At 42.2% G+C, this 24,862-nt stretch overlaps 1 protein-coding gene across 1 annotated transcript in view; it reads right to left on the bottom strand.

The window, feature by feature from the left end:
* The window catches only part of MFN2 (mitofusin 2), a 495,982-nt gene extending 486,763 nt beyond the window's left edge, over positions 1-9,219 (bottom strand). Inside the window, exon 1 of the mRNA XM_044063040.1 lies at positions 8,759-9,219. Coding sequence (XP_043918975.1) covers positions 8,759-8,936 — 178 coding nt within the window. The 5' untranslated portion in view covers positions 8,937-9,219. The remainder of the gene's footprint in view (positions 1-8,758) is intronic.
* Between the last annotated feature and the right edge of the window lie 15,643 nt (positions 9,220-24,862).

Below are 24,862 nucleotides of genomic sequence, written 5' to 3'. Positions count from 1 at the left end.
CAGACATTATACATCACTTAATCTATCCAGTCACTGTCAGTTAAGCATTATATGGATCATTCAAATCCTGCCTCTTAATGTGCCTTCTCTGCATATATTGTTCCTACAATTCCCATTTTTTCCTACAGTGGATATAAAGTGTACACACCCCTGTTAAAATGCCAGGTTTTTGTGATAATAAAAACGAGACCACAACAAATCATTTCAAAACTTTTCGCACCTTTAATGTGACCTATAACCTGTACAATTCAATTGAAAAACAAATCTATTGGGGGGAAAAATATAAAAAACGTATAATAAGCTGGTTGCATAACTGTGCACACCCTTAAGTACTTTGTTGAAGCACCTTTTGCTTTAATTACAACATTCAGTCTTCTTGGGTAGGAGTTTGTCAGCATGGCATATCTTGACTTGGCAATATTTGCCCACTCTTTCTTTCAAAAGTGCTCCAAATCTGTCAGATTGCGAGGGCATCTCTAGTGCACAGCCCCTCTTCAGGTCACCCCACAGAGTTTCTATTGGATTTAGGTCTGAGCTCTGGCTGGGCCATTCCAAAACATTAATTTTCTTCTGGTGAAGCCATTCTTTTGTTGATTTGGATGTATGCTTGGGGTCATTGTCATGTTGAAAGGTGAAATTCCTCTTCATCTTTAGCTTTCTAGCAGACGCCTGAAGGTTTTGGGCCAAAAGTGACTGGTATTTGAAACTGTTCATAATTCCCTCCACCTTAACTGAAGTCCCAGTTCCAGCCGAAGAAAAGCAACCCCAAAGCATGATACTGCCACCAACCATGCTTCATGGTGGGGATGATGTTTTTGCGTCAAACATACCGTTTGGAATTGTGGCCAAAAAGTTCAACCTTGGTCTCATCAAACTATAACACATTTTACCACATGCATTTGGGAGACTATGTATTCGCAAATTTTAGCCAAGCTTGGATGTTTTTCTGTGTAAGAAAAGGCTTCCATTTTGCAACTCTACCCCATAGGCCAGACATACGGAGAATATGGGAGACTGTTGTCACATGTAGTACACAACCAGAACTTGCCAGAAATTCCTGCAGCTCCTTCAGTGTTGCTATAGGTCTCTTGGCATGGCAGCCTCCCTGACCAGTTTTCATCTGGTCTTTTCAGCAATTTTGGAGGGATGTCTAGCTCTTTGCAACGTCACTGTTGTCCCATATTTTCTCCACTTTTTGATGACAATCTTCACTGTGCTCCATGACATATCCAATGCTGTGGAAATTGTTTTGTATCCTTCTCCTGACTGATGCTGTATAAGCTCTCTCCGAGCCATGGCTTTTGTTGTAGCAGGCAACTGAGTAAATATCAAGAAAATCCTACTAGGACAGCCGAACTTTATTTGGGGTTAATCAGAGTCTCTTTAAATGATGGCAGGTGTGTACCTAAGAAGACTGAATGCTGTAATTAAAGCAAAAGGTGCTTCAACAAAGTATTAGTTTAAGTGTGCGCACAGTTATGCAACCATCTTACTGTACATGTTTTATATTTTATATTTTTTCCCCTAACAGATTTGTTTTTCAATTGAATTGTACAGGTTATAGGTCACATTAAAGGAGGGCAAAGTTTTGAAATGATTTATTGTGGTCTCAATTTGTATATCACAAAAATCTGGCATTTTAATAGGGGGGTGTGTATAATTTTTATATCCACTATATGTAGTTTGCTCAGTCACTTTTCTTGTGTCTTTCGGCTTTTCCCGGTTAGGGGTCGCCACAGCGGAACTCCGGTCCACTAATGATTGGCAGTAGATTTTTACATACTGGCTTGCCGGGCCTAACGCACAACCTTCAACGAAGGAACGCCCATTCACGCATGTCGCCACACAGAAGACGCTCTGAGAATCGAACAGGCAACGTCTAACTGTAAGGCAACAACGCTACCGCAGCACTAAAGATCCCAAATCCAGTTGTTTTATCTCTGTTACTATAGTCACTACTTCTGCTAAAGCTGGTCTACACTTTGATTTATATTTTCTAGCAACTGGTTATTGGCAGCCACCATAATTAGACTCAGCAAGGTTTTACTATGTCTAAGCAATTCAGATTCTGTATCATAGCTCAAAAAATCGTCTCCCCAGTCAATCCAATCCACTCACCCCACATATCCGACAGAGCAGTTTGCAGTGTTATATCACATGGGATCAAAACTAATAAGCTTGACCAGTCGGATTCCAATGAACTGCTCAATGATTACATGTATTTATACTTGCATTTTGCTGCACTGAGAAGAACTAAATCATATTCACCATATTTCCAAAGGGGAAATTACCTCTGAAAAGTCACAAACTGAGTAGCAACTGTGCATACAAATGTGACAGTAAAAAGTAGTGACAACTCAAGACATGACTGTTTTTGACATAAATAAATAATTACATGCTTATTTGACATTTGTTTACCGGTAAAGTCCAACCAGGCCAGAAAGAGTCTATTTTCAGTGGAGGGCCAGGGAGAATAGCTCCATTTAGACAAGCGTTTATAATGAACAATATTAACTTTTAGATTAGCGCTGCAATAGAGAGCAAACACATTCAGCTTAATAGTAGCACAAAATATTTTATTTAAGGTTTGTTTACCGAGAAAGTCCTACTGGGCCAATGGCCCATTTTCCGGGGAGAAAAGCTCCATAAAATTATAACATTACAAGAAACATAAGAAATATTACAAGAAATAGATTATTAAGAGATAACACATAAAAATAATAGCACAGCAAATTTGTGATGGAAGAGATACTGAGGTGTTGGACAGAAGAAGAAAGAAAAATATGAATATATACGATAAGAATATTAATAGTACGTTGAGGGTAAAAAAAAACTGGCATAAAGTAAGAATAATATGAATGGGCTGAGGAAGACAGAGGTAACAGTACCAACTAGGAACAGCTAGATAAGTTGATTTAGGTTTAATTAGGTTGCTAGATAACTGATTTGGGTCGTTTAGCCTGGGTCAGAACATGTACAGATCTATGAATCAGTTAAGCGGGCTTTGAGAAGGCTTTTAAAGATTATTTTGTTGGCTGTAAATTTGGTTACAAACACAGGATAGTACAAATATCCACTCAATATACTGCCTAGGCTAAACACGACATTACATACAGAAGTAGTTACTTGGGAGACAGAGTGGTGCGAGGTGGCTATTTGGAAGAGAAGGGAAAGGGTGTAGTAGTAAGACCAGGGGGAGAGAGAAGGTATGATGAAATAAATAGAATGGAAGGTAAGGAAGATAGAGTTTTAAGTAACAGAGGTAAGTGGTGGAAGTGTCATGAAGTAGTAAAGGTTATCTGCCAGGGATTCAGCAGGAGCAGATCCAAGATTTGGAGTGGTGTTCCTTAAGTGAGACTTTAAAGGATGTGTGTATGTGGTTGGATCTGATAGATAAGGGGAGGGTATTTCAGATTTTGCTATGGAGGAGGAGTACAGGCTTTGTCCGGATGATTTCCTAGGTTGATGTTCTATTAAGAGCTGCTTGTTTTCTGAACTGAGAGATATGTTAGGTATGTAGCTGTGGAAGATAGTATTGAGAGCTGGGCAGACCACGGGTCTTTGAATGATTCTGTGTGCCATTTTAAGCTGAACAAAGTAAGGTGTTGTGGAAGTTCAAGCCAATTAAATGTGTGGAGGGATATACAGTGAGGAGTGGAATATTTAGCATTGGTGGCAAATTTAGCAATTTTATTGTAGCAAGTTTCAAGCTTAATTTTTGTGCTGGTTTGTAAGTGTGAGAATTGGGGTACCATACAAGAGTGAAGGTGGAAAGTGGCTAGAGTGAATTTAGCGGTAGTGTATAGGAAATGTTTGTGCCTGTAGAGACTTTTTTCTGGTGAGTTTTCTTAATACTATTTTAAATATGTAGGTCAAACTGGAGGCGATCATCACTAGTGACACCTAGTAGTTTTGTATGGGGAACAAAAGTTCAATTATTGTGCTGTTCTGTGAGAGAATAGTAAATTGCTTTTTATTTAGGGAGTGAGTTTTGGGGGGTGAAAAGTAGAAATTTAGTTTTGAAGGGGTTAAGCAGTAGTCGATTATTAGTAAGCCAGTTTTCAATGGATGTAAAAGCAGTTTTGGTGATTTGTTGGAGATGTGAGATAGAGTCACATGAGGAGATGATAGTGGAGTCGTCAGCATATTGTATGCATGCACTCTGTTGGGAGGAGGTATGTAGGTCATTTGTAAAGATGCTGAATAAGAGGGGGTCAAGGACAGAGCCTTGGGAACTCCAGTGGAGGTATTCTGAAACGAGGAGATGGAGTCGAGCCATTTAACTGCCTGCTGTCTGTTTGACAGGTAACTAGCGAACAACCTAGTAGAAGGAGGGGGCACTCCTAGATCTTTGAGCTTTTAAGAAGTTGATGAGGAATAGTGTCAAAGGCCTCAGACAGGTCAAGGAAGAGAGAGGAGACAAGTTTACCCAAGTTGAGAGCTTTGTTTACTGTGTCAGTGAAGGATAGTACAACTGTGTTAGTACTGAGACCTGGTCTACAACCGTGCTGTGTGGAAGTGAGCAGCTGATTCTTAAGGAGGTAGTGGAGTAGTTGTGAGTGGACACACTTTTCTAGGAGTTTAGAGATGGGCAACAGTAAGGCAGTAGGTCGGTAGTTGGACATTTCAGAGGAGTTTCCATCTTTGTGTAATGGTATAATAAATTATTTTTTCCAGACTGATGGTATGCAAGCTTCCAGGATAGATATAGGATAGGCAATGGCTTCTGCTGTCATTTTGAGGTTGTCAGGAGAGTTACAGCAGGAGAAAGGTGGTGAAGTTGAGGGAAGCCTACCTTCTTACCAGTGTGGAGACATGGTGGTCAAAGGTACGGTTGCTGTCAACCTGTGTGCCCAGGTCTCATATCATGAGTATGTACTTAAGGTGTTACTACTGATGCGGTAGTTAGCAGGGGACATCACTTTTACTGAAAGGAATGATAAAGTCAATGCAAAAAAAAAATTATTAAGGCCATGAACTTGACACCAATCATATGTTTGTGTTAAAACACTCTTGCAGGATATGACATCATTTGGAGATTCTCCCAATTTGCAGTCATCAGCAAACTGTCAGCCACAGACCTTTAGTTTTTGCTTGTACTTCAGAGAAATAGATGCCAAAAAGTAGAGTCCCAGAATTGATCCCTGTAGAACACCACTCATTACAGGTCTGTTGTTGGAAGTGGATTCCCCTATTTGGACTACACGTGTTCCATCAGTGAGCCAGTTAGCGACCCATCTAATGATACAAGGGCTGATACTTAGCTGGGTGAGTTTGTCAATGATACCAGAGTGGGGGGATAGTATCAAAAGCTTTGGCTAAGTCTAGGTAGGCTGCATGCACAGATTTCCCCTCATCCAGGGCCTTGATGACCGTCTTGAAGAAGTCCACCAGGTTTAACAGGCATGATCTCCCTTTGAGAAATCCAAATTGAGTAGGGTCAAGTGTTTGGGGATTGCCTATATCTTTGTTGATAAAGTCTGTGATGATTTGCTCCATGGCCTTGCAGATAAGGCTAGTCTGACTATTAGGTCTACAGTTTCTTGGGTCAGTAGAAGCATCACCTTTGTGCAAGGGAATAACGGTGGTCTTTTTCTATTCAGCTGAGATGAAGCTGGTACTTAGACTATGACTGAAGAGTACTCAATGGTGCTGCTAATTCTTGTTTGAGCCTATGTTGGATGCAGCTTGGGGTGTTATTAGGTCCTATAGATGCTGTGTTTCTGACCTTAGAGAGGGCATTAACAACTCGTTCTTTAGAGGTACAAGGTAGAGGACAGTGGTAGCGATGTAATGGGGTATGTGTGGCAGGCAGAGGGGAGTAAAGTTTTCACAGAACCTAATGGCTAACAGGTTAGCCATGTCCACAGGCTCAGTATATGGGGTATTATTAAACTATCAGTTTGGCACAAATCTGGGCCTTTCCTTTTAGGTTATGGATGTAACTAAAGAATGCCTTATGGTTGCCTTTAGTTGGGGAAGCTAGTTTAGATTCATAGTTTGCTTTGGAGGACTTCACAAGAAGTCTTACTTGCTTGTTTAAGCTGAGGAGGGAGTATTTCCAGTTTAGGGCTCGCTCCCTCTTACTTTTAGACAGCAATTTCCTCCTCCTATATTAAAGCCTGCTAATGGTGGGTTGCCCACCAGGCAGGTTTGTTTTCCTTGAGGAGCTTGTTTTGGTCCTATCAGGTAAGGCTGAATCGATGCAGTTACACAGCTGTTTGTATAAAACATTGGTGTAGAAATCTGCATAGTTGCCAGTTCCATCTGAGAGGGAGGTGCAATGGAGCTATTTATACTATCCCGATGGTTAAGGATACCAAGGAAAGTTGTGTTGAAGTGGCTAACCACTTCATCAAGAGACAGTGTCCTGAGGATGAACCAGTTTATAGCTTTTAGCATGTTGATGAGTTAAAATTAGTCATGTTCCAAATAGTTTTGTACTGATGAAATTTAAGGGGTTGGGAAAATGTTCTAATAGAAAGGCAGGGAGATGGTCGCTTAAAGTATTTGGGAGGGTGCCAGCATTACAGAATTTGATGGGGTCAGAAACTAAAATCCAGTCAAATATGGAGCCCTGACTGTTTTTAGAAAATCTAGTGGGGGTGGTGATGAGTTTGGTGAAGTTAAGTGGGTTTATGCTAGATAAGTAAGAAATCTTGTTTAAGCAAAGGAAAAATATATCAAAAGAAAGAGGAGGGGATGGTGGGGAATGAGACAACCACAGATTAAAAGAACGCAAGTGGCCCAAACACCTGGAAAGTAAGACCCAAAGATGCAGAATACCAGCTCAAATGGTCACTATGGTCAGCTTATTTATTTCCATTTGTTAAACAGGATTGTCCAACTGACCACATAGCACCTTTTCATTAGCCCCAGGGAGAAAAGGTCATATATATAGTGTTCAAATTAATACCACACGCACACACCCACACATATATATATATATATATATATATATATATATATATATATATATATATATATGGGTCCATATGACTACATCGACAAGTCATAACATCGACATTCAGTACACCGACACGAAATCACCGAAAGATTAAATAACCGAAATCCCACTTCACCGACATTCACAAGTTCGACAACCCGACAGCGGAAAGACCGACAAGGGTAATGTGTGATAGCGACCCGGTAAGTGTGCGACAGTGACGGAGGTAGGAGTGGTCAGGTAAGTGAGTTAGGGTGCAGGTAGGTGAAGTGTGCGTTAGTGTCGGAGCTTGGGCTAGGGGTGGGTAAGTGAATTAGGGTTAGGGTGCAGGTAGGTGAAGTGTGCGTTAGTGTCGGAGCTTGGGCTAGGGGTGGGTAAGTGAGTTAGGGTTAGGGTGCAGGTAGGTGAAGTGTGCGTTAGTGTTGGAGCTTGGGCTAGGGGTGGGTAAGTGAGTTAGGGTTAGGGTGCAGGTAGGTGAAGTGTGCGATAGTGTCGGACCTTAGGGTTAGGGTTTGGGTCAGGGCTAGTGTGTATGCTATGTAGTGTAGTGTGTTGAAGTAGACCCGGTTTAGTACATGTAGGAGTTTTGTGCAGTGGTTAGGGGCATTTACTTAGTGACTGCTTCGTTGTCGAACTTGTGAATGTCGGTGAAGTGGGATTTTGGTTATTTAATCTGTCGGTGATTTCGTGTACTGAATGTCGATGTTATGACTTGTTGATGTAGTCATATGGACCCATATATATATATATATATATATATATATATATATATATATATATATATATATATATATATACACATAAAATATATTAAACATAATACCCTTCTTGGGAATGGCTGTAAAAACAGAAGAAATGCAGAGTGAGTACACACAGTATTGGCTCAGTGAACAAGAGAACAACATGCTTTGCTATGTTTACATAAAGAGTAGAAGGTATTGCTAGAAAGGAAGACTATGAGGGACAATACACTGAGGTACCTGGTGGTGAAAACTTGGTTTTGGTTTATGCAACATAAGGGCCTTGAAGGGTTATATTACAATGTGAGGTGTGTTAGGGCTGGGCATTTTTGTGGTCTAAATATGGTATTTACGAGTTTTAATTGGGAAAGAAGTAATATGCCATATCCAGCCAATAAATATTCTGTAATGCTTGATGGGTTCAGTGTGGGGCATAAGAAGCACATCTAGCTCTTTTACTATAACAGTGATCTAACTTGCTCAGTTAAAACACTGAGTATTTGTCAGGATTGGGGAAAAGCATCTCAGTTAATAGCTCCAATATGTCTGCAGTTGCACTGATTTCAAGGTTGTCTCTAAGCAACAACACAAGCAGCTGTCTTGGGCAGGATTAGAATTGTCGGTGCGGTTTGTTTTCATTTATATAAATGCATGATTGCTCATGTCATAAGTGAAGGTTCAATAAGATGTTTCTTTTTTAAAAAATCAGGCAGGAATTGAATAACTTATACAATATTGCTTAGTGATACATAGCAATATACGTGAAGTATGTTTACTATTCATTTGTTAATACAGCTCAATTACTTTTTTTATAAATGTAAATTTGCCTATGTCACAAGTGATAATAAAATAAAGGTGCTTAAGAAGTAAACAAGGCTTCTGCCACCTTGCAGCAACAAAATCAGCAAAGCCATAACATTCAGGCCAGCATTCCCTAAAAAGACACATGCAAGCATGTTCCACTGACTTTATACAATCCTTGCTTTACAAACCATTTATTAATACCCACAATCCTTGCTTTACAAACCATTTATTAATACCCCCAAAATTCTGTCTGCTATTGAAACGTTACCATCTAGGAACGTGGAGCTCTCCTTGATGTATGCTGCCAACTGCTCAAATATGCCACCAATTTTCTTCTTGGCAGCCACAAAGTGTTTAAGGGGTGATGTGTTGACTTCTGCCATTAGTCTCTTTTCCTTCTTCCCAGTAGCAGTAGAGTTGGCGCGCGAGAACAGCATCAGAGACATTGCACTGTCAGAAGAAAAGCAAAACTTAAATACAAACTCCCTTTTGTATATTCTTTAAGCACAGCCGGCCTTAGGCATAGGCGAACTAGGCAACCGCCTAGGGCGCCATACAGGCCAGTCTTGTAAAGGGCACAATTTTTATTTAGGTAGTTTTCTCAGGCAGGCCATAAAGTTCGCACTCTTCTCGGCGCCCTGTCTCTAAGTCAAGGGTATGGAACCATATTCGCGTCTAGATTTCCTCGGCTGAAAAGCCCCTGCTTACGCCACACCCGACGTCACGGAGTGGAAAGGGGGCGGTGTTACCTGTTTGGGGAAGGGGGCGGGGTTAGCCATTCCCACGCAGCTTTGCTTTCTTTCACTCGCAGGCAATTGGAGTTTAGAGAAAAGTAAATTTTATGTATTTTATTTATCGAGCCATTTCATCTAAATAAGATTAAATTCATTGATCATTTTCATCTAAATAAGATTAAATTCATTGATCCTTTTCATCTAAATAATAAAAGATTATCCTTTTCATTTACTTCTCAACCTGTTAGAGCAAGAAACAAAGCCATACATAAAATTGGGCCAGATTTTAAACAAACTTGGAAAGTTAATAGAATAACAGGTTGGGCATTAGCATAAATTTTCTGAAGGGTATAAAATCTGAAAATGAAAATGTCTGTCAAGAAAGCTGGACAAAACCATAAATAGAAATGGCACAAAGTCTCCAAAATAGGGACACATTTTAAAATATTACTCTTAACAACCAGGTTGTGCATAACAGGATTCGTGTAAACCTGCATTTTTTGAAGGCTATGAAGTCTTAAACTCGAATGCATTATTTAGTGGCTTCATCCCAGTGATTTGCTAGAAAACTACACATTTTATTAGGAATAGACCAAAAATACAAGGCAAAAATCTGGTCAGTTGTTGCTTAATTGTGCTTTGATTTTGCCACTATGTATGTGTCCTTTCAGTAATAAAATATGAGTTTTGTTTTTAAATTAATATTTTGTATTTTATTATAGATAAGCATTACTAAAACTGAAGTTATGATGTGTGGTTATGTTGCTGAACCCATTTAAGCACTTTCCTTTACCTCATCATCATCACCAGCTACCCCGTTTCCTATTTTCTACATAGGGTCGGGGTATCGCGTTAACTGTCGCCATCTCTCTCGATTCAGTTGCACCCTTCTGCCTTCTTCGACACTCGTGCCTGACTGTGGCAGATCTTTCACACATTCCATCCACCTGTTTGCTAGACATCCTCGTTTCCTCTTGCACCTTCTTCCTGTCTGTCCCAAATCTTCTTCACCAGATTGTCTTCTGCTTTTCTGCATGAGTCCGAACCACCGTAATCTGTTCTCTTTGATCTTTTCTACAATTGGAACTACTTTGGCTTCCGCTCTTATGTTGTCATTTCTTCTTCTGTCCCACATTGTGCATCGTACCACCCTTCTCAGGCACTTCATTTCCATCACCTCTAGCTCCTTCATCTGCTTTGCCTTTATTGCCCAGGTTTTTGTACCATACAGTAGTACTGGTTGCACCACTGTTTTGTACACCTTACTTTTCAAATTCTTTGGCATTCTTCTGTCATCAACTACACCTGAGATTCTATGCCATTTGACTGTAGCCCCTCTGATTCTAGCTTTGACCTCTTCATTCAGACTTCCCTTCTCCTCACCCACCCCTCCCAGATACTTGAAGCTATTTACCTGTTCCACTATCTTTCCTTCTATCTCAATTCTCAGCTTCTGATTTCCCCAGTTTGCTGCCATTATCACTGTCTTATCTGTGCTTAGGTTCATCCCATTTGCCTTCAGTATTGCATTCCATTCCCCTATCCTTTGCTGCAGTTCTTGCTCAGAGTCTGACTGTAATGTCACATCATCTGCATACAGCAATTTTGTTGATCTGTCCCCTCCAACCTGTTTGCTAATGTATCCCGTCACCAGTATGAACAGCAGTGGGCTCAGAGCTGAACCATGGTGTACACCAACTCCCACTGGGAACCCCTCTGTGAGGCTGAACACTGTTCGTACTTGAGTCATTGGGTCCTTGTACATAGCCTGCACTAATTCTACCAATCTTTCTGGGACTTTAAACCACCACAGTACTGCCCAGATCAGCTTTCTTGGGACCTTGTCATTTGCTTTCTCCAAGTCTAGGAATGCCCAGATGGACTCTTTCCTCATCTCTAGCTTCTTCTCAACTATCTGTCTCATTGCAAACATCGGGTCACTTGTACTGCATCCTGATCTGAATCCGAACTGCTCATCTCCCATCTTACACTCTTCTACTCTGCGTTTCCGTTTATCAGTCACCCTCTCCAGAACTTTCATGCAATGTGATAGGAGTTTGATGCCTCTGTACTGCCCATAATTGTGGATGTCCCCTTTGTTCTTGTACATTTGCATGAGTATGCTTCTTCTCCAGTCATCTGGGTACGCTTTTCTCTCCACACTGCTATGAATACTTAAAGAAAGTTAAGCACTTTTCTTTACATAACTGCTAAATTTTTTTTTCTTCTTTAATTTATGGGGAATGTGACTGTAGTGACAGAAACGTAACTTTTCCCATGTGGTGATCTACAAAGTTGAACTGGGAATAAATAAGGAATTAATCCAGAAATTCATTTTTCTCTTTTTTTGGGGGGGTGGGGGGCATTATCAGATTTTTACTTGCAGATTCACAGATTTATAGGTTCTTATTACGCTAGCGATATGTGAGGATTGTATGAAGCCTAGACATATAGTCCTTATATAGTGTACATACTAGTGCCCATAGGTGTTTATAACTAGTGAATTTTGGATGTTTACATGCTTCCACTATCCATGAGGGACAAAGGTGCTTAACCAGGGTGAATTTGCGATTTCCTAACCTGAAGTTGTATATGCTAGGCAGTTGTTGCCTCGCACAGTCCTTTAAGATTCCACGAAGAGGGATAGGGTTATGAGACAGTCAGCATAGCTTTTATGATTAATTCCACTGTTTTTTGAGAAAGTGGCATGGAGTGTGACAGGTATCTGTATAAATACATACCAAAGTGGACATAGTACTCAATGTTCAGTGTAATGACTAATGAATATAGTGAAGCTATGATATATCTGGAAGTGTATACCATACCTTTTGATATAAGCTGTGCAATGAAGGACTTAATTCCAGTAGTGGATGCATGGTGTTTAAAATAGATTCCCAGATTCCTAACTGCAGGATTAACTTTCAAAGGTAGGTTGTCAATCTGATAACCACACAATGTGTGTTGTTTGCTGAAGGTTACAGTTATAAATTTCTTGGCATTCAGTTTTAGCCCTTGGATCTGGTACCAGCTTTTCATTTAAGATAGGCCTTCTTGGAGAATCTTTGTGTCTTCAAAGTAGTTAATCATGACTGCAAGTTTGCAACCATCTGTAAACTTTGTAAGGCATAAGCTGTGTGTATTGGCTGTGACCTCTAAGAAGTAGATGCTAGGGAGGAGTGGGCCAAGGACTGAACCTTGGGTACTCGGTTGGTTCAAATCTCTTTTAAGTCCATGGGGCTGCCCGCCCATATTTCCTGTGTTCTATTTGTGAGGTAGTTTGCTATCCAAAGTTTTACATCAGAATTTATGTCTAGTTGTGACAGTTTGTCAATACATTAGTGTAGAATGGTATTGAACACCTGTGTGAGGCCTAGATGTGCACTGTGCATGGGTTTGCCCTCAGCCATTGCATTAGTTACTTTTTTAAAGAAGTCTGTCAGGTTAAATAGGTAGGATCTACCCTTAACAAATGTATACTAGCATGGCTCAAGTGTCTGTAGGTTCCCTATACTGCTATATATTAATTCTATAACAATCTTTTCCATGGTCTTACAGATGGGGCTGGTCAGGCTTATGGTTCTACAATTAACTTGGGTCTGTTGAGGCCCAACCTTTGGGCAAGCAGATAACTGGATGGGTCCACTATTTCTTTAATACAAAGCCTGATGTGAGGTTGATACTGATTATTATTTTCAAGACCTCTGACTGATCATATTTCAGGCTAACCAGAAGATGAACGGTATGCTGTCCAGCCTGCCTATCCAGCCCATAGAAACTGTGTTCTTGGCCTTTGATGGTGCTCTTGGAAGATTTGGTGGGTTAGTTACAGTTAATGCACTAGGGAAACTGTTAGGAGAAAGAGGTTGAAGTTTACACTCTAATTATTGGCTAATATATTTGTTATGTTCTTTGGGTTTTAGTAAATAATGTCATTTGCTATTAGTTGTGAACCATGCTGGGCATTGTTAGTGATGTAATTCCTTTTTGGCAACTTGGGAGCTGAACTTGTTTTTGTATGTAATGAGTGTTATTATTATTATTGTAGAATCTGTTAATTTTAGGATCCCACCATAGGTTCATAGATGTACAATAGGCTAACTACCACTAGGACCCTTATAAGCCTAGCTGTGCAACCTAAATGAGAGCCACAAATTTGATTTATATAGGGGTGATTTACTGACTCCCTCTGTCTATCAGACATAGGCACCAGGCCAGGTGTGAATTTCTAATTAGCTATCCATGGGGAAGAACTCTGCTTGAAACATATGGGAGCAAATTCCATAGAATGGAAATTCTCTGAGAAACGTATCTCTCTCCAACATGTCTGTTTATATTTTTAGCCAAATTTATGTCTTTTAATCTATTACTTCTGATGCTGTTTGTTTTGCAGATGTGTAAAAGGTTCATCAAAACAGGGTCCAGGGATCCCATGTATGCAGGGCAGAGATCAACTCTCAGAAGTCTGTATGATACTGAGTAAAGAGATAGGGGCTTGAGGCAGTCAGCATAGGTCATTGTGTTTATTCCTTGTATCCTTTTGTAAGGAACCTTTGTGGGCACTCCAGTTGCTGCACGTGTTTGGTCAGGTACACACTGAAAGGGGCATTTAACTCTATGATGGCTGTGATGAGGGCTGAGTACAGTGGTATAATGACCTCTCTAGACCTGGATGCCATGACCTTGCTAATAAGTAAAGCAATGTAGAAGGATTTTTCTTAGTACCGTGGACACATTGTTTAAAGGCTAGGATACTATCTACATGAGTTCCCACATCCACGACTAATCAACTTTTAGGGGTTTTTTATTGATTACATAGTTATCCATGGTGGCCGACTTTCCAAATGGTCCTATAATCCATGGCTTTGGTTCCAAGCATTTGTCTGTCTTAGACTTTCCTGGGGGGGATGTTCTCATCTTGGGGGATTCAGTGACTCCTCCCACTTTGCAATCATCTGTGAATTTGGTTAGCCAGAGGCGTTTTGACATTGGCTTTGACATCTGAGAAATAGATGCCAAAGAGGAGTGGGCCTGGCAGAGAGCCCTGGGGGGACTCCACTGGTAACCAGCCTCTTTGTGGGGGTGGCCTCACTGATTCTAATCTACTTGGTCCTGTCAGTGAGCCAGCTAGTTGTCCAGCATGCTATAAAGGGATGTATACCTAGTTACATAAGTTTGTTGACAATGCACAAGTGGGTTGTTGTATCGGGTCTATATTAGAACATTGAATATTTAACAGTTCGAATCACTAAAGGTCGACCTTTAGTGATCGAACTGTTAAAATATCAAATGTTCGTAAAAATAAATAAATAAAAACAACAAAAAAAAAAACTAAAGGGTGTAAGCAGGGGGGCAAACGCTCCCACACCCCCACTACTTAAATATACCAAGTTCGAGGCCACACTACATTGAAGTAAACGGAAATCTCCCCTTACGGAGATGTCTGTGTACCTGTTCGATGCCCTGCAGTTTAGCTATTCTCATGTCGACAATGTCAGATTCGACATTGTCGGCTTTCGAGAATTTAATATAGACCAGTTGTATCAAATGCTTTAGCCAGATCTACATAGACAGTATGCACTGTTTTCCCTCCATTTATTTTCTTACCGACCTTTTTAAAGAAGTCCACCAGTTTCAGTAAACATGACCTTCCTTTGACAAAGCCAAATTGGGATAGATCTAGTGTCTGGATATCTCCTATATCTATGTTGATAATTTTCATGGTAATTCTTTCCATGGCTTTGCAAATAAGAATAGTCAGAGTAATGGGTCTGTAGTATCCAGGATCTGTCGAAGATCCTCCATTATGAAGGTGGGTGAGCATATCTGTTCTCTATTCACATGGCAAAACACTTGTTTTAAGACTATGGTTAAGTAGTGACACTACATGTGCTGATAAGTCATTTTAAACTGCTCAGGAGTAATCCTGGGATGTTATTGACTTTAGAGAGTGCAGCCAGTACATGCTCGGGTCTATATCAGAAGATCGAATGAAAAAAAATGTAGAACGGCAAAATGTCGAAAAGACCGGATCTTGAACTTGCTATTATGGGGGGCTGTGCCCCCCACTACAAATATATCCCAACTCCGAGATCGCACTACAGTGAAGTAAGGGCAAATACTCCAATCTTCACTGTACTGCAATCTCAAAAACAGCACTTCGAGGTCCAGTCTTTTCACTGTTTTGCCCTTTGACATTTTTTTTCATTCGGTCTTCTGATATAGACCCACATGCTCCCTAGTTATAGTTGGACGGGTTATGTTTGTGGGTATTTTGGGGGGAGGTTGGTGGTGAGAGGAGGTAAAGTTGTAACTGAATTTGTCTTATAGATTCATAGGTAGGTACTAGGCTATTGGCCCTAGGGCCTGTATAAGCCTAGCCAAACGGTACCCTGGCTTTTGCCACCCAAGAAAATTATTTTCCTGTGCCCCTGTCAAGCAGAGCCACAGAAGTGATCCCCGGGGTGAATTTCCTATCTCCCATCCAATCATCAAGATTTTTCTTGAGTGCTAATGAGGAGCTTTGTTTGATATAGATAGGTAGTTTGTTCCAGAGTATGGGAAGTCTCTGAGACGGGAATCTAGCCCTCCAGCATGTTCTGTTTATTGTAGTGATACGGTTTAGATCCCTAGAGCGTGTAGCTCAGAGGGATTGGGATTTCTTTAAGTGGAGCATGTCCAACAGTTCTAGGTTTGACATAGCTTTGTATGTTAGGCAGAGATCACCTCTGAGTAGGCGATATGCGACACAGTAAAGCTGGAGTTTTTTTAGATGGTCTGCGTAGGGCATCTGTTTGAGGCCGGTAATTCTCTTTGTGGGGTATTTCTGTGGCCTTTCCAGTTGTTGTAGATGTCTTGTGAGGTACATACCAAAAGGGACGTTGTACTCTATAATGGGTCTAATGAGTGATGAGTAGAGGGGAACAATGACCTCTTTTTTCCTGGATGAGAAACCTTTGTGATGAGGTGTGCCATGTACAAGGATTTCCTGACTACTGTGGTGATGTGATTATCAAAGGAGAGACTACTGTCCACCTGTGTCCCAAGGTCTCTTTTCACACTTTCGGTGTTAAGTAGACTACCGCCTATGTGGTAGTTCTTGGGTACAGAGTTTTTACCAAAAGGGATGACAATGCACTTTTTGGCATTGAGCTTGAGGCCATGGCTTTGACACCAGGCATCTGTCTCAGTGAGGCCCTTTTGTAAGATGTCCACATCGTTAGGAGTTTTGATTATGGCTCCTAGTTTGCAGTCATCTGCGAACTTTGTTAGCCAAAGACCTTCTGTGTTAGCCTGTACTTCAGAGAAGTAGATACCAAACAGGAGAGGACCTAGGACTGAACCCTGTGGTACTCCATTTGTCACTGGTCTGAATTTGGATTTAGAGTCTGCTACTTTCACAGTGTGGGTTCTGTCAGTGAGCCAGTTGGCAGCCCATCTTGTGACATAGATTTATACCCAGTTTAGTGAGTTTTCTATAATTCCAGAGTGGGGGATGGTGTCAAAAGCCTTGGCGAGATCTAGATAGGCTGTTAATAGGTTCACTATGTCACCAGACTCAGTGAATGTGGCAGCATTAACCTCCAGTTCTGCATGTCGCTGTGTGCTGCCATTTAGGTTACTGACATAGCTGTAGAACCTTATGGTTATCTTTCACCTGGGAGCCTATCTTAGCCTCAGAGTTGTCTTTGCTTGACCTAATTAGCTCTCTTAATTGCCTGTTTAGTTTGATGAAAAAGTTTTTATTTTTATGTAAATTATCTTTCCTGATTTTTGCTACATTTTTTCCTTTTGTTATATAGCCTGTTTAATTTGGGATGTCACCAGGATGTTTTATTTCTAGAGCTAGTCCTGGGCTTGCTTCTGGTACATTTAGCTGCCTCTGTGCAGCCATTGACATGGCTGTACAGAATTCTGAGGGCAATTCTGCATAGGCTGCTATGCTCTTGGAGTTTGGCGGGGCATGGAATTTTGACAAAGCATCACTTAGTAAAAGGTAGTTTGACTTGGACTAGTTTGCAATTGTTACTAGTTTTAATGTGATTACGGAGTTGATTTTGATTTTGAAGGAGACAGCTTTATGGTCAGAGCTTAATAGGGAGGGCAAGATATTTGGGGGGTGCAGCATTCTCCCATATTTGTGAGCACAAGGTCCAGTATGTTGAAGTCCCCCATGGGCGTATTCACTATTTGGTCGAGGGTGTTTGTAGAAGTCCAGGAATCTCTTTGCATATAGATTTGAGGCCATTTAGGATTCCCAGTGTGTAGAGGGTGATTAAACTGTTGCATAGTAGGGTGTCAGGTGGTATGGTAAGTGTCCCCAGTAGGTTCAAGTATATATTGAGTTTCTTGGGACATGGCAGGTTACTATTAGTTGGCTAGGATATGGTGTGGCATTTTGTCTATGGTGATCTGCAAGTGGAGGAACTCCAGCACTTCATCCTGTTTGACAACCCAAGAGTTTTGCTTGTTATTGATATATATTGAGACAGCTCCACTTTTAACCCTTGTCTGTGCAGCTACTGGTCTATAGGTGTGGAAGGCATTGAAACCTTGTGCTGCTGGTGTACTGTGCTGCTTTGAGCCATGTAACAGCTACACCACCATAACAGCTGCAAACAAATGCAGTCCGAGGGTCAGGCTGCTCAGTGCTAGAAGTCTAAATCTCAAGATGCACTTGCTCGATGCTCTCCTCAAAATGGAGAATGTTGACATCTGTGCTGTAACGGAGACCTGGTTTAAAGAGGCAGAAAGCACCCCTGCGCTCCCCGGCTACAACTCATTCCATATCTCTCGGCCCCAGAATGCATCTGGAAGCTCCAAAGGGGGGTGGTATCTCCATATTCTTAAAGGATATGCACACTTCTAGACTGGTAGCCCAGCATAATGCATCTAAGATAATTCAGGTGCATTAACACTGGGTAAGAAGGCAACACAGGTCATAGCCTGCTACAGAACCTCAAACATGTCCCTAGCCTCTCACTCCAACTTCCTAAGCACCCTGGAATCTGTCAAGGTCCAACCCCATACTCTCATACTGGGTGACGTCAACTACATTTCCATCGGCTGGGAAAACTATTCTAGTACCAATGTAGAGGCCCAATGCTTTCTGGAATTTATCAGTTCCAATGCCCTGGACCAGCTCATTCTGACCCCCACTATAGGAAGCAACATCCTCGACCTGGTTATCACCAACATGGGAGACAGTTGCTCCACACCTATAGTCAATTCCTCCTTGGTTAAATCTGACCACAAACTGATCACCATGGAAATCTCCATCTCACCTACACACCCCACTAAGGCGACCACCCTGAAAAACCTCTCTAAAGCCAACTTTGGACTCCTAAAAACACAGGTGGCTAACTTCTTGGCACCCATGCCAATGGAAAATAGCTGCATGACTACCGAATCATACACCAATGCACTGTACGAGCATGTACACAAATGCATGGACCTTGCCATACCAAATAGAATTAAGATACTCTCCTCCAAAAAAAGGAAGCCAATCTGGTGGTCCCCAGCCATCAATAAACTCTACAACAGAAGAAAGAAACTGTTGCAGAAAAAAATGAAGTCACAAGACTGGAAAACCTCCCTTATCAGTCTCAACAAAATGCTGAGATCTCTTATCAAATCCTCTAAAGCCAGCCATGAAGGCAGAATTGCGGCTGACACCAAAAACAACCACAAAGCCTTCTATAGCTATATCAAAAACCTCAAAGGCAATACCCAGATGTGCTCTGAGTTATTGCACAATGGCACCTTCTATACTGAGCCAACAGATATAGCCAACATACTGGCCAACAGATTCAGTGCCAACTTTACCCCCCCAAGGGCCCTATCACAATACCAGAAGAAAGCCTGGTACCCACCATTTCTGCAGCACAGGTAAAAGCTGCATTGTCCAAAGCCAAGAATACAGTGTCCATGGGACCTGATAATATCCCTGGCTGCATCCTACATGAGCTACAGAACGAACTGGCATCACATCTGTGTGCCCTGTTCAATCACAGCCTTACCTCAGGCTATGTCCCTAATGAATGGCGCACTGCTACAGTCATCCTGCTCCATAAAGGGGGAGCAACTACAGACCCTGGCAACTATCGCTGCATTAGCCTGATGAGTCTGGTATGCAAAGCTATGGAGTGCATCATCATGGACCTGCTTAACAAAGATATAGGAAATCTCCAAACTCTTGACCCCACACAGTTTGGCTTTGTCAAGGGGAGATCCTGCCTGCTGAACCTGGTTGACTTCTTTGAGGCAGTCACCAAGGCTGTGGATGAGGGTAAGGCAGTGCATACAGCCTACCTTGACCTGGCCAAGGCCTTTGACACCATTTCCCACTCGGGTATCATTGATAAACTCACCAAACTAGGCATCAATCCTTACATCACTAGGTGGGTTGCAAATTGGCTCACAGACAGGACCCACAGAGTGAAAGTTGCGGATTCCAAGTCAGACTGTCGAGTAGTCATGAGTGGAGTCCCACAGGGCTCGGCCCTGGGCCCTCTCCTGTTTGGCATCTACTTCTCAGAAGTCCAGGCCAACACAGAAGGACTCTGGCTGACCAGGTTCACTGATGACTGCAAGCTAGGAGTCATTAACACCTCCCCAAGTGATGCAGACATCCTATAAAAGGGCCACTCTGAGACCAGTGACTGGTGTTGGAACCATGGCCTGAATCTTAACACCAAAAAATGCGTTGTCATCCCCTTTGGAAAAAAAACTCAGTTCCCACAAATTACCATGTTGATGGGAGCCCACTGAACACTGAAGGGGCCATAACAGATCTGGGCACCCAGGTCAACAGCCACCTCACCTTCGACCACCACATTGCCACTGTGGTCAGAAAGTCCTTCTATCTAGCACATCTTATAACCAAAGGTTTTGCATTCAGGAAGAAAGAGATCATCATTCCTCTCTACTCATCCCTCATTAGACCAATCATAGAGTATAATGCCTTGTTTGGCATGTACCTGACCAGACACCTACAACAGCTGGAGAGGCCACAAAAGTACCTCACAAAAAGGATCCTAGGCAGACACATGTCCTACATGGACAGACTCAGGAAACTTCAGCTGTTTTCAGTCTCTTATCGCCTACTTAGAGGTGATCTCTGCTTGACTTACAAAGCCATGTCTGACCCAACCCTACTTGAAATGCTACACCTAAAGAAATCCCAATCCCCTTGCACTACACACTCCAGAGATCATAACCTCATTACCACAATTAACAGAACATGCTGGAGGGATAGATTCATCTCCCAAAGACTACCCATACTCTGGAATAAGCCTCCCATTCATGTCAAGCAGAGCACCTTGCTGGCTCTCTTCAAGAGAAATCTTGACGAGTGGATAGGTAACAGAAAGTTCACTCCAGGGATCATTCCAGTTGCCCTACTGGATAGGGGCACTGTGAGCTAACATTGGGTGGCATGGTGCCTGGGCAATTTTTTTGGGCTAGGCCTGTAAAGGCTCCAGGGCCATTAGCGTAGTACACACCTATAAACCTATGGCTCAGTAAAGTACAGTTGTGTAAAATCTTAACATAACAGTAGATGCCCTTCTCTTCACTGTTGCAGTATTCTTAGAAGGTATTTCCTGCCATGGTAGCTCAATGTCTGTCAGTGTACCAAAGCCTTCGGATTTTATATGTACCATATGTCATACATATGCTCTCTGCACAAATCTTAAGGCGTAAAGGTGATGTACAGGCACAATTACCCAGAATTGAATTTCCCCAGGAGAGAAGGCATCCTCCTAAGGACAAAGGAGCACATACACATCCTGAAGAAAAAATATACAGGGAAAAGAGAGAGGTAACCCCTCAGTCACGAAGGCACCCAAAGAGAGGACCTAAAAGAATAAGGGAAGGAGGGAGGGACTCAGTACTGCACAGTGAAGAGAAGGACATCTGCTGTTATGGTAAAATTTTACACAGCTGTACTACGTCCTTCCATATCTCTGTTGCAGTATTCTTAACAGAAGGGAGAGTACAAAACCTTGGGAAGCTGACTTGGAGGAGAAAGGCTGAGATGAGCTCTCAACAAAACCATGCAGGATGGCCTTAGCAAAACCAGCCCTGGCCCCAGAAACAACATCTAACTTATAATGTTTAGTAAAACTATGAACAGAAGACCAAGTAGCAGCCTGAAGGGTGGAATTGGTGTCCTAACCCTTCAAGAAAGCACATGAATAGGCAACTGCTGTGATGGAATGTACCTTTACAGAGGTAGAAAGCCATTTTTCATGAAAAGAGTAACAAAAGGAAATGGTCTTAGAAATCCAGGAGGAGTTGGTTTGCTTGGAGACAGCTAAACCCAATGTCCTGAGATGAAAAGAAACAAAAAGCTGCTCAGAATTGTGAACATTCTTTAGTTTTATCTAAATAATACCAGAGCTGTCTGTGTAAATCCAAGGTCTGAAGAACCTTCTTACTAACAAACTGTGGGGAAGGAAAACTGGAAGGAAGCTGATTTGGGTGATTAAGGGACAGCTTAATTTACCACCTTGTACATAAAAGAAGGATTGGTCTGAAGAGGCACCATCTCTGTATGAAAACTACAAAAGGAGGAACAGCCATAAGGGCCTGGACCTCTGAGACCCTTTTGGCTGAAGTAAGGGCCAACAACAAGACAGCCTTCCAAGTGCAATGTTGCAGGGAACCTGAATCTACAGGCTCAAAGGGAGCCCTTGTCAGTTTTTCCAAAACAAAATTAAGGTCCCATGAGGGAGGAATAGGCTTTATTGGGGGGTCTGATATGTAAGACACTGTTAAGGAATTGTTTGACCTCAAAACAAGCAACCAAAGGAGGATTCAAGGGCAGACAGGCAGAAATTGCTGTCAAAAGGGTCTTGACTGAAAAATAGGCCAAGCCAGCCTGGGGCAACTCACACAGATAAGAGAGAACTAAAGGGACTCCCCTCTAGAGAAGGATCCTGGTGATGAGAGAGGCACCAAACAGAAAATCTCTTCCATTTGGACAAATATTTTTTGGTATTGGGTTTTATGGCCTCCTGTAAAATCTGAAGCACATCCTCAGAAAAGGGTGCCTAAAGAGGATCAAATCCCTATAGCCCACAAAGTCACTTGAAGAGTAGCAAATGATGATGGATAAGAGATCCCTTGTCTTGTGAGAGTAGGCCCACCTGGTGAGGTAACTTGTGGTGAATGCCCTTGGCCAGATGGAACAAGCAGGGGAACCAGTGTGTCTGAGCCAAAAGAGAGGCACTAACAAGATTTTTGTGGAGTCTTGTAGGACCCCTGACAGCAGAGAAAGGGGAGGTAAAGCATGCAGAAACATCTCCCTGTATGGAAAGGATAGGGTGACCACCTTCTAAGTCAGGGGACTTGATGCTCTTAAACAGACAACAGTAAGTTGCCTGTTTATAGTGGAGGCAAAATAGTACTTGAGGAATACCCCACTGAGTCATCTAATAGTTGACAGCTAAATCGTAGGCCTGAAGAGCTAATCTGCAAAGAAGATAAGACTTTGTGCCCTCCATTTGTTTACATACCACATCATGGTGGTGGTGTCTGTGAAAGACTTCAGATGACCAGGAAGAAACATGGTGTGAAGAGTGTTGATATGGTTTGACTTCTGGTGAGGGGACCAGAGACCCTGAACTTTCTTAAGGCTGCAAGAAGCCCCCCATCCCAGGTCTGAGGCATTTGTGAACAACTCTTCAGAAGGAATCAGAGCCTGAAAGGGCAGACCTAGATTGAGAGCAAGCTGCTGAATCCAACACTGGAGTTCAAGCTTGAGACAAGGAAGGAGAGGTACACAGAATTCCAGAGGATGGCAATGTTGAAGCCAAACCGACTTCAGGTACCATTGAAACTTCTTATGAGGTGTGGCGAGAGGAAGCATGGGGATGGTGGAAGCCATGAACCCCACAGCATGAAGACATTTTCTGATTGAGATAGAGCATGGGAAAGAAGAGACTAGAAGAAAATTGTCAAGGACAAGACCTTTGCATCTAGAAGGGAAGCCAGCATTGGAATGGTCTGAATCTTGCAGTCAAGAAATGTGATTTTAAGAGGGTGTGAGGACAGATTTCTTGAGGTTGATATTGAACCTCAAGCTCTGCAGGAGAAGAATGGTGAAATGGATGTCCTGTAAGAAGCTGCTGGGAGAAGGAGCTAGAATCAGCAGGTCATCCAGATAGGGAAAAATCTGAATGAATGCCTTTAAGCCTGCAAAAAGCAGTCTCAGAAGTGAAGCATTTGGTGAATAATCTTTGGGCAGTATGGAGGTCAGAGGGCAAACAGAACTGAAAATGAGAGGAAAAAACAGGGAATTGTAAATATATCCTGACTAGAGGGTGAATGAGAATATAGAGATAGACATCGTTGAGATCCAGACAGACCAAAAAAGCCTGAGGGAGCAACAGAGGAAACAGTGTTTGAAAAGATGGCATCTGGAAAAAAGGCACCTTGGGAAAGGTTTTGAGAAAAAGAAAGAGAGATCCAGAATAGGTCTCCAAATGGCCTCTTTTCAAGGACCTAAGAACATCCTGGAGTAAAAGCCCCTTCCCAGTTGGAAGGGGGAACCAGCTGAATGGTTCCCTGGTCCAGGAGGGACAGACGGACCTTTGGAAAATGGGAAAGTTGATCCACAGGAGGCTGAGGATTGCTTGAGACAGAAGGGAGAGATTTCCACACCATTAACTAGCTCTGACAGGTAATGGACAGAACTCAAGAGTCTGAGGTAATGGTAATCAGTTGCCAATTTGGAAAGGATAGGGAAAGCCTGAGGGACAAGGAGACCTAGTTGAGGGGAACTTGGACAAAATGTAATAGGTTCATAGGATGATACTAGGCTATTGGCCTGGAAGTCCTTATAAGCCTAGCCAAGACTTTTGCCCATGTTCCCTCAAAGTCAGTGCCTGTATCCCCTGTCCAGCAGGGACACAGATGGAATCCCAGGGGTGTGTTTTCTGTTTCCCATCCAGTTGTCCAGGTTCCACTTAAAGAGGGCTAGAGAGGTACTCTGCTTGACATGGAGAGGGAGTCAGTTCCACAGATGGGAGAGTCTTTGGGACACAAATCTATCCCTCCAACAAGTTCTATTAATGTCACAGACCAGGTTAAGGCCTTGCATGCGGGTTGTTCGAGTGGAGTTTGTCTTATGAATATGCAGCAACTCCATCAAGGCTGGGTTTGAGATGGCCTTGTATGCCAGACACAGGTTACCTCTGAGCAGTCTGTATGAGACTGAGTAGAGGGATAGGGCTTTTAGCCTATCTGTATAGGATCGGTGTTTGAGACCCTGGATTTTCCTGGTCAGGAACCTCTGTGGTCTTTACATCTGCTGCATGTGCTTGGCAAAGTACATGCTGAAGAGGGCATTGTACTCGATAACGGGTCTGATAAGGGAGGAGTACAGGGATGTTATGACATCCTTGTTCCTGGCTGAAATACCTTTATTTATGAAGTGGGCCATGTAGAAAGTCTTCCATACAGTGGAGGCAATGTGGTGGTCAAAAGTGAGGTTGCTATCAACCTGGGTGCCCAAGTTCTGCACAACTGATTGCGTGCTTAGTAAGTTGTTATTAATTTGATAATTAGTGGGGATGCCATTTTCCCCAAAGGGAATAAGGATGCATTTCTTGGCATTCAGTTTGAGGTCATGCTTC

The sequence above is a fragment of the Protopterus annectens genome, chromosome 2.part1 (genome assembly GCF_019279795.1).
Source record: "Protopterus annectens isolate FY-2018-M chromosome 2.part1, PAN1.0, whole genome shotgun sequence".
In the NCBI taxonomy this organism is placed as follows: Eukaryota; Metazoa; Chordata; order Ceratodontiformes; family Protopteridae; genus Protopterus; species Protopterus annectens.
The sequence above is the reverse complement of the archived record's forward strand: the minus strand, read 5'-3'. Positions and strand labels throughout refer to the sequence as shown.